This window comes from Petromyzon marinus, unplaced genomic scaffold (assembly GCF_048934315.1).
Source record: "Petromyzon marinus isolate PM22_M1 ecotype Great Lakes invasive population unplaced genomic scaffold, UKy_Petmar_22M1.pri1.0 PM_G_Scaffold_4, whole genome shotgun sequence".
Lineage (NCBI taxonomy): Eukaryota > Metazoa > Chordata > Hyperoartia > Petromyzontiformes > Petromyzontidae > Petromyzon > Petromyzon marinus.
In genome coordinates this window covers 3,563,977-3,574,169 of record NW_027422983.1, presented here as the reverse complement: position 1 = coordinate 3,574,169, position 10,193 = coordinate 3,563,977, and the positions used below count along the sequence as shown (strand labels likewise).

Sequence of the window (10,193 nt, the reverse complement as noted above, 5' to 3'; positions counted from 1 at the left end):
GCCGTTCTGGCCGCGACTTAGACGACGACTTAGACGACGACTTAGACGACGACTTAGACGACGACTTAGACGACGACTTAGACGACGACGGGGTGCTCGGCGGAGCACCGGAGGATTGATTCCCGGTGGCTCGCTGCGTTTATTGCGTGCGCTAGTGGGGGGGGAGGGGGGGGTGGGGAGACGGAGTCGCCCAAAAGTAAATAATTGGGCGGCGATTTTGGCTTCCGTTTATTGGGGACCCCCGGGGGGTCCGGCCACGAGGTTCACTTCACGTCGGGGACTCTCCGAGAAACTCGACCGTCGTTGAATTGTCACGTGGCTGGATGTTACTGCACACCCCACCCCTCTCCCCACCCCCTCTGCATTTCCCCATTCTCACGATGAAATGAGTTGCAGGGAAAAAACAAAAACATTGTACGCGCAAAAATCCAAAACAACGTTTAGCAATTTTGTTTAATCGAGAACATTCACTGACAATGTCACCGCAATAGACAATGACTCCCCACGCCCCGTGTAGCCCCAACAGACTGTCGGAACGAGTGCTCCTACTCGCACACCTAACACTGTGGCACCACCCCTGACCGACCGCCTTTGTCTCCCCCGCGGTGATGTTCACTACGCAGCAGCAGCAGGAGCTGCAGCAGCAGGTACGCTCGTTTGAGGCAGAGCGTACATAGGGGAGGCCCAGCACCGCTCCGAGGGGGGGTAAAGAGAGAGGCAGGCTGGGTGGTGGACGGCTGGTGAAGTGAGTAGGATAGTCCAGCAGGTCTCTGTGTGAATCTATGGGTCTTTGTGTTAAGTCTACGGGTCTCTGTGTGAATATATGCGTCTCTGTGTGAATCTATGGGTCTCCGTGTGAATCTATGGGTCTCTGTGTTAGTCTACGGGTCTCTGTGTGAATCTATGGGTCTCTGTGTTAGTCTACGGGTCTCTGTGGGAATCTATGGGCTCTGTGTTAGTCTACGGGTCTCTGTGTGAATCTATGGATTTCTGTGTGAATCTATGGGTCTCTGTGTTAGTCTATGGGTCTCTGTGTCAATCTATGGATCTGTGTGAATCTATGGGTCTCTGTGTTAGTCTACGGGTCTCTGTGTGAATCTATGGATCTGTGTGAATCTATGGGTCTCTGTGTTAGTCTACGGGTCTCTGTGTGAATCTATGGGTTTCTGTGTGAATCTATGGGTCTCTGTGTTAGTCTACGGGTCTCTGTGTTAGTCTACGGGTCTCTGTGTTAGTCTACGGGTCTCTGTGTTAGTCTACGGGTCTCTGTGTTAGTCTACGGGTCTCTGTGGGAATCTATGGGCTCTGTGTTAGTCTACGGGTCTCTGTGTGAATCTATGGATCTCTGTGTGAATCTATGGGTCTCTGTGTTAGTCTACGGGTCTCTGTGTGAATCTATGGGTCTCTGTGTGAGTCTACGGGTCTCTGTGTTAGTCTACGGGTCTCTGTGTGAATCTATGGGTCTCTGTGTTAATCTCTGGGTCTCTGTGTTAGTCTACGGGTCTCTGTGTGAATCTATGGATCTCTGTGTTAATCTCTGGGTCTCTGTGTTAGTCTTCAGGTCTCTGTGTGAATCTATGGGTTTCTGTGTGAATCTATAGGTCTCTGTGTTAGTCTACGGGTCTCTGTGTTAGTCTACGGGTCTCTGTGTTAGTCTACGGGTCTCTGTGTTAGTCTACGGGTCTCTGTGTTAGTCTACGGGTCTCTGTGGGAATCTATGGGCTCTGTGTTAGTCTACGGGTCTCTGTGTGAATCTATGGATCTCTGTGTGAATCTATGGGTCTCTGTGTTAGTCTACGGGTCTCTGTGTGAATCTATGGGTCTCTGTGTGAGTCTACGGGTCTCTGTGTTAGTCTATTGGTTTTTGTGTGAGTCTACGGGTCTCTGTGTGAGTCTACGGGTCTCTGTGTTAGTCTACGGGTCTCTGTGTTAGTCTATTGGTTTTTGTGTGAGTCTACAGGTCTCTGTGTGAGTCTACGGGTCTCTGTGTTAGTCTACGGGTCTCTGTGTGAATCTACGGGTCTCTGTGTGAGTCTACGGGTCTCTGTGTTAGTCTACGGGTCTCTGTGTTAGTCTACGGGTCTCTGTGTGAGTCTACGGGTCTCTGTGTTAGTCTACGGGTCTCTGTGTTAGTCTACGGGTCTCTGTGTTAGTCTACGGGTCTCTGTGTTAGTCTACGGGTCTCTGTGGGAATCTATGGGCTCCTTGTTAGCCTACGGGTCTCTGTGTGAATCTATGGATCTCTGTGGGAATCTATGGGTCTCTGTGTTAGTCTACGGGTCTCTGTGTGAATCTATGGGTTTCTGTGTGAATCTATGGGTCTCTGTGTTAGTCTACGGGTCTCTGTGTTAGTCTACGGGTCTCTGTGTTAGTCTACGGGTCTCTGTGTTAGTCTACGGGTCTCTGTGTTATTCTACGGGTGTAAATCGACCACTCCGCCTCTGGAGGCGAATGTGGGTGGAGCGCCGTCCGAGGCGGTGTTTGCGGTAGCGGCGGCGACGACGACGACGACGTGGACGGTGATACTCGTGGAGCGGCACGGGCGCCCCCGGTCGGCCGCCCTCACCGTCAGCTCGTAGGCCTCTACCGCGGAGCCGTCCAGCTTCCTCGCCACAGAGACGACGCCCAGCGCGCCGTGGACGGCGAAGGAATTCCCCACGTTTCCTGCCGGGGGAATTCGCGAGTTCGCGTCGTCAAAAGCGAAGGGAACCGCCGAGGGCGAACGCCGCAGGTGGGAAGCCCCGGCGCCCGTCGGCCGCCGGCGATCCGAGCTGGACGGGGGAGAGACACGCGACGGAGCGTCGCCACGAAAAAAACGCGACACGGGAAATGTGCTCCAGTGCAGAAACTCCCTCCGCGTGGGGGGGAGTGGCGGTGGGAGTGGTGGGAGTGGTGGGAGCGGTGGGAGTGGTTGTGGTAGGAGTGGTGGGAGTGGAGGTGGGAGTGGTGGGAGTGGTGGGAGTGGTGGGAGCGGTGGGAGTGGTGGGAGTGGTGGGAGTGGGAGTGGTGGGAGTGGTGGGAGCGGTGGGAGTGGTGGGAGTGGTGGGAGTGGTGGGAGCGGTGGGAGTGGTGGGAGTGGTGGGAGTGGGAGTGGTGGGAGTGGTGGGAGTGGTGGGAGTGGTGGTGGGAGCGGTGGCGGTGGGAGCGGTGGGAGTGGTGGGAGTGGTGGGAGTGGGAGTGGTGGCGGTGGTGGGAGTGGTGGGAGCGGTGGGAGTGGTGGGAGTGGTGGGAGTGGTGGTGGGAGTAGTGGGAGTGGTGGGAGTGGTGAGAGTGGTGGGAGTGGTAGTGGGAGTGGTGGGAGCGGTGGGAGTGGTGGAAGTGGTGGTGGGAGCGGTGGGAGTGGTGGTGAGGCGGTCACCATGGCTGATGCTGTATCTGACGTCGGCGTTGGGGCCTTCGTCGCGGTCCAGCGCCGTGACGCGCACCACGGCGGAGCCCACGGCCGCCGACTCGGCCACGCGGGCCTCGTAGGGGCTGCCGGTGAAGCGGGGCGCGTGGTCGTTGGCATCGTCGACGCTCACCGCCAGCGTGGCGTACGCTCGCCTCACGGGGATCCCGCCGTCCTGCACCTGTTTGTGCGAGAGAGTGAGAGAGTGAGAGAGACAGTGAGAGAGTGAGAGGGTGAGGGAGAGAGAGTGAGAGAGAGAGAGAGTGAGAGAGAGATAGAGAGAGAGAGAGTGAAAGTGAGACAGAGAGAGAGAGAGTGAAAGTGAGACAGAGAGAGAGTGAGAGAGAGTGAAAGTGAGACAGAGAGTGAGAAGAGAGTGAGATAGAGATAGAGAGTGAAAGTGAGACAGAGAGAGAGTGAGAGAGTGTGAAAGTGAGACAGAGAGAGAGTGAGTGAGAGAGAGTGAGAAAGTGAGAGAGAGTGAGATAGAGAGTGAGAGAGAGAGTGAGAGAGAGGTCCGAGCGGAGAGATCGCTCGCCACGAACGCCCCCTGACAGGAGGAGACCGTCCGCGGTGAGTCACGTCGTGCTGGTCGCGTGCGACGTGACCGGCGCTGCGGTGCCGTCAAACTGCGACACCGGCACCTGACACGGCCAATCACCAAGGTTTGTCGTCACCGAAACAAAACGTGGCCATCGGTTACGCGGTTTGTTTACGTGACAAACTACACGACACAATACTATACACTACACTGTACACTACTATACTGTACACTACACTACACACTACTATACACTACACTACTATACACTACACTGTACACTACTATACACTACACACTACTATACACTACACTATACACTACACTGTACACTACTATACACTACACTATACACTACACTGTACACTACTATACACTACACTATACACTACACTATAGACTACTATACACTACTATACACTACACTATACACTACACTATACTACTATACACCACACTATACACTACTATACACTACACACTACACTATAGACTACTATACACTACTATACACTATACACTACTATACACTACACTACTATACACTACACTAAACTATACACTACACTATACACAACACTATACACTACACTATACACTACTATACACTACACTAATATACACTACACTATACACTGCACTATACACTACTATACACTACACTGTACACTACTATACAGTACACTATACACTACTGTACACTATACTACTATACACTACACTACACACTACTATACACTACACTACTATACAGTACACTATACAATACTGTACACTACACTACTATACACTACTATACACTACACTGTACACTACTATACAGTACACTATACACTACTATACATTACACTACTATACACTACTATACACTACACTGTACACTACACTATACACTACTATACGGTACATTATACACTACTATACACTACACTATACACTACACAACTATACAATACACTATACTATAGACTACTATACACTACACTATACACTACTATACAATACACTATACACTACACTATACACTACTATACACTACACTATACACTACTATACACTACTATACACTACACTATAGACTACTATACACTACACTATACAGTACACTATACAGTACACTATACACTACACTACTATACACTACACTATACACTACATTATACACTAGCCTATACACTACTATACACTATACTATACATTACTATACAGTACGCTAAACACTACGATACAGGACACTATACACTACACTATACACTACTATACACTACACTATAGACTACACTACACATTACTATACACTACACTATACACTACACTACACACTACTATACACTACACTATACACTACACTATAGACTACACTATACACTACTATACACTACACACTACTATACACTACACTATACACTACACTACACATTACTATACGGTACACTATATACTACTACACAGTACGCTAAACACTACTATACAGGACACTATGGTCACCACGCAAGACAGCGGTCACGGCATCGTTGTCATCGTCGTCATCATCGTCGTCATCAGCACCTTCGATTTGCACGGTCGGCACACACACGTACACACACACATGTACACACACACGTACACACACACACGTACACACACACGTACACACACACGTACACACACATATGTACACACACACACGCACACACACACACGTACACACACACGTACAACACAACACATGTACACACGCACACACACACGTACACACACGTACACACACACACGTACACACACACACGTACACACACACTCACTCACACACACTCACTCACACAAAGATAAAGATCCCCTGTATAGCCTTAACAGACTGTAGGGGCAAGTGCTGTTAGCGAGCACCTATGAAGGCCGGAACGATACACGAGGGGGTGGGTGGCCAGCACCACGCCCGACCGCCTTAGTCTCCCTAGTGGCGATGTTAACACCTCACTCTCACACACGTACACACACACGTACACACCTCACTCTCACACAAGTACACACACACGTACACATGTAAACACGTACACACGTACACACACGTGCACCTGGCGTGGCGCCCTCTCACCATGACGGTGAGCAGGTGGCTCCGCTTGGCCTCTCGGTCCAGCCTCTCGGCGGCGGTGACCTCGCCGGTGACGGGGTCCACGCGGAACAGACGCAGGCTCTCCGCGGCGTCGCCGCCGCCTAAGCCGACGAGGGAGAAGGAGAGCCGGGCGGCGACGGCGCCGGCATCGGCGTCCGTCGCCTCCAGCCGCAGGATCCCGGCGGCGGCAGGAGGAGTCTCCTCGGCCACGGTCGCCTCGTAGAGGTCACGGGAGAAGCGGGGCCGGTGGTCGTTCACGTCCAGTACCGTCACCTCCACCTGGCGGGGGGGTGGGTGGTGAGGGTAGTGGGGGTGAGTAATGTGGTGATGCGGGTGGTAAAACAACCCACTACCTCCTCGTGGTGCCGGACGGGCAACGCTGTCGTGGACGGTGCACACACAGACACACACACAGACACACACAGACACACAACAACAACCGCCATTCGCCACTAAGTGGCGGTGACGTCACCACGACGCTTGTGCCAGGCTATGTGCACCCTGAGGCCACGTGAAGTGTCGAACGCCCGCTGGCAGGAGGTCACGGGGCAGACCCAGGTGCCACGGGTCGACTGACTGAGATGACTGGCTGATGCACCACCTGTGCCCCCTACTGTGCCAACCTGCTGTGCTTTAGCCACCCGGCGCTCCGCTCGTTGTTGTGAGCGTCGCTCCTCCGCCCTCCGTTGTTGTTGGAGGGCGACTGCCTCCAACTGCCCAGTAGCATCCTTCACGAGCCTCCTCCACAGAGGCCGATCTTGACACCGCTGGTACCAGTCATCGGCAAGTCCACTCAGCTCCACGTCCTCCTGTACCACATCACTCCATCTCTTCTCTAGCCCGTGCCGCGCCCGCTTAGCCCCCTCAATCCGGCCAAACAAAAGCTGTTTCGGCATGCGGTGGCTGGGCATGCGGGCTACATGACCCAGCCATCGCAGCCTTGCCTGCCGGAGGAGCTCACCGATGGGACCCTGCCCAGATCTTTCAAGGATTTGTGAGCTCCTCACACAATCCAGTCTGGTTAAACCCAGGATGGATCGTAGGCAGGCCAGCCTAAATGTTTCTAACCGGCGAAGATGTTCCATTAGGGGGGTCCACGTTTCGCAAGCGTAGAGAAGGGAGGGAATGACCGTGGCCGAGAAGACCTGAAGCTTAGTGCGGTGCGACAGACCAGGTAGCTTCCACACAGCGTTACACAACCGATGAAAAGATATTGCCGCTCGACTGATTCGGAGTGAGACCTCTGCTGTTAAACTGGAGCCAGTCATAAGCACACTGCCCAGGTATGGGAAACTCTCCACTCTCTCCACAACTGCCCCATCACCGATTGGGAGTTGTGGGGGTGGAGTGTCCGATGGTACAAAATACCCAGGCAGGTGCTTAGTTTTGGTGGGGCTGATGGTAAGGCCCCACCTCTTAGTGGCACGCTCCAGTCTCAGCAGCAGCGTCTCCAACTCCTCCTCTGACTGAGCAGCTATTACCAAATCATCAGCATACATAACGTGGTTGAGCAATAGGGAGCCATCCCTTGACCGCACCCGGGCATCGATTAGCCTCCCATTATATCTGTACCATATGGAGATTCCCCTGGTACAGCTATTGAAGGCTTCACGGACTACGTGGTCAAAATAGATGTTAAATAATGTGGGAGCCAGAGGACATCCCTGTCGCACCCCAAGGTGTACAGGGAATGGCTCTGACTCCCGGCCACGTAGTTTTACCCGGGCCCGCTCACCATCATGAAGGTCCTTAATGATCGTGAGCAGATGGTCAGGTACTCCAAAAGCACGAAGAACGACCCAGAGCCCAGGCCTACTGATGGTATCATAGGCCTTGACCAGGTCAATAAAGCAGAGATGTAGGTCTTGTTGGAATTCCCTACACCTCTGCTGTAGCAGACGGACAGAAAATATGGCATCTGTGCAGGACCGCCCTATCCTGAAACCGCATTGGGGCTCCGCAAGCCTCTCCTCAGCGTGCCTGGCAAGGCGATGCTGAATAATCCTTGCCAGGACCTTTCCCGGCACACTGAGGAGTGAGATGCCCCTGTAGTTGTTACAGTCTGTGCGGTCCCCCTTCTTAAAAAGGGGGACCACCAGGGCATCCTTCCAATCCTGCGGAACCCGTCCAGTGGTCCAGACTGTTGCTATGATGTCATATAGGGCAGTCTGTGCACAAACGCCACCCTCCCTCAGCATTTCGCTTGGGAGATCATCTCTGCCCGCTGCCTTTCCTGGTCTCAGACTCCGGATCACCTGCAATACTTCCTCAGCAGATGGCACCTCAGCCAGCCACTCACAGGGGGTGACTTCTTCCAATATTTGAGGCACCGCAGCCTCAGCAGGGTCATCCTCACTTTGTGCCACGATGTTTTCCTGGCTGAGGGATTTTCCCTCCCCCAGGACCTCACAGAAATGCTCAGCAAATCTGCGAACCTGTTCCTGGGGGTCGGAGATTGGATCACCGTTTTTTCCCCTAATGATGGTAATAGGTGTGGCGCTGCAGGTTACTTTTTTGATGGAGTTAAATAGAGATTTGTGATCACGGGCCACTGAGGCAGACTCCATCTCCTCAGCAACCCGCGACCACCACCCATCCTTGCAGCGCCTCACGGCTCTCCGAACCTCCGAGCGAAGGCTGCGGTAAGCCTCCTCATTCTCTGACGTGGGATTCTGTAGCCGATGACAGTGGGCCTGTCGCTTTTTCTCAACCATCCTGAACACCTCCTCTGTCAGCCAGGGTCTCTGGGGAGGTCTGGACCGTGTACCCAAAGCAGCCATTGCAGCTGCATGAGTCACAGTTCTAAACCTCGCCCATTTACCCTCGACATCAGGAGGAGTCGGGGACGATGCCAATCCCAGCCGCAAGCGATGATGAAATTCTCGCTTGCAACTTTCATCAGATAACTGAGACCAGGCCACTTTAGGTTGGAATGGGGTCCTGGGTGTACACCCACCACCGGAGTGGAAGAATGGCAGGCGCATCTTACAGATGACTAGTCGATGGTCAGAGGGCAGATCAGCTCCATGGTAGGTCCTGGTGTCAAGGACATGTGCTCGCATTCGCTGGTCCGTCACTATGTAGTCCAGCAGATGTTCTTGCTTGGACCCGGCATGCATCCATGATGTTGTGTGGATGCGCCGATGCCGGAACAGCGTGTTGGTAATTACAAGCCCATGGGCTGCACAAAAATCTAGCAGCCTCCTACCGTTGTTATTGAGCTGATCTGGCCCATGCCCTCCAATCACTCCAGACCAGGTGCCAGTATCATGACCAACTCGGGCATTGAAGTCACCCAACATGATGACTCTATCCCGAGAGGCCACTTTAGCCAGCACCTGTGACAGGAGGTCATAGAAGGCATCTGACTCATCGGCTTTGCCTGCATCCCTCCACGGATGTTCATCTTCGGTGGGGGCATAAGTAACCACGACCACCATTCCTCGCCTCCGGTTGATGGGAAGGCGAGCCCAAAGTAGCCTGGGGCTTACAGCTTCCCACACCTCACCGCCACGCTCCCACGCCCCCTTCATTCTTTTGTTCAAAAGAAGACCCACACCCTGTTGTTTGGCAGTCTGCTGCCCCGAGTAGAGGACTGTCCACCCCTCATGGTGGCAGGAGCCAGAGCCGGTCCACCGGACCTCCTGAATGCCGCATAGATCCAGGCGATACCGGTCCAGCTCCCGACAGAGGAGTGGCAGCCTCTCTTCTGCAGTGAGCGTTCGAACATTCCACGTGGCCACCCGTAGTGGCTTTTCGTTGTTTCTGGAGTAGCCCCGAGGGTAGGTATTCAATCTCCTGGCTCCGCCAATTGGGGTTTGGCCAGGAGACGTCATAGACGCCTGGCCCCCCGGGGCCTCTGGCACAAGCTTATTAGTTACATATTTCAGTTTAATTCGTGGTTTCGTGGTAATTCATTGAAGGTGGAGGGGTTACCAGCCCCTCGCACCCGTCCAGAGCCCCCGTTTAGCCCCTGTGGTGGACACATATGCCATGAGGGGAGGAGCCAATCAAAATTGGATCTCCCCCCACAGCACTGTCCACGACAGAGTTGCCCGTCCGGCACCGCGAGGAGGTAGGGGGTTGTTTTGCCGGACAGACACACACACAGACACACACACAGACACACACAGACACACACACACATTCACACACACACACAGACACAGACA

At 53.5% G+C, this 10,193-nt stretch overlaps 1 protein-coding gene across 1 annotated transcript in view; it reads right to left on the bottom strand.

The window, feature by feature from the left end:
* Positions 1–440: 440 nt before the first annotated feature.
* Positions 441–10,193, bottom strand: part of LOC142916607 (protocadherin Fat 1-like) — an 18,121-nt gene continuing 8,368 nt past the window's right edge. Inside the window, exons 8-10 of the mRNA XM_076061752.1 lie at positions 6,004–6,300; positions 3,359–3,569; positions 441–2,664 (exon numbers count right to left, since the gene is read on the bottom strand). Coding sequence (XP_075917867.1) covers positions 2,414–2,664; positions 3,359–3,569; positions 6,004–6,300 — 759 coding nt within the window. The 3' untranslated portion in view covers positions 441–2,413. The remainder of the gene's footprint in view (positions 2,665–3,358; positions 3,570–6,003; positions 6,301–10,193) is intronic.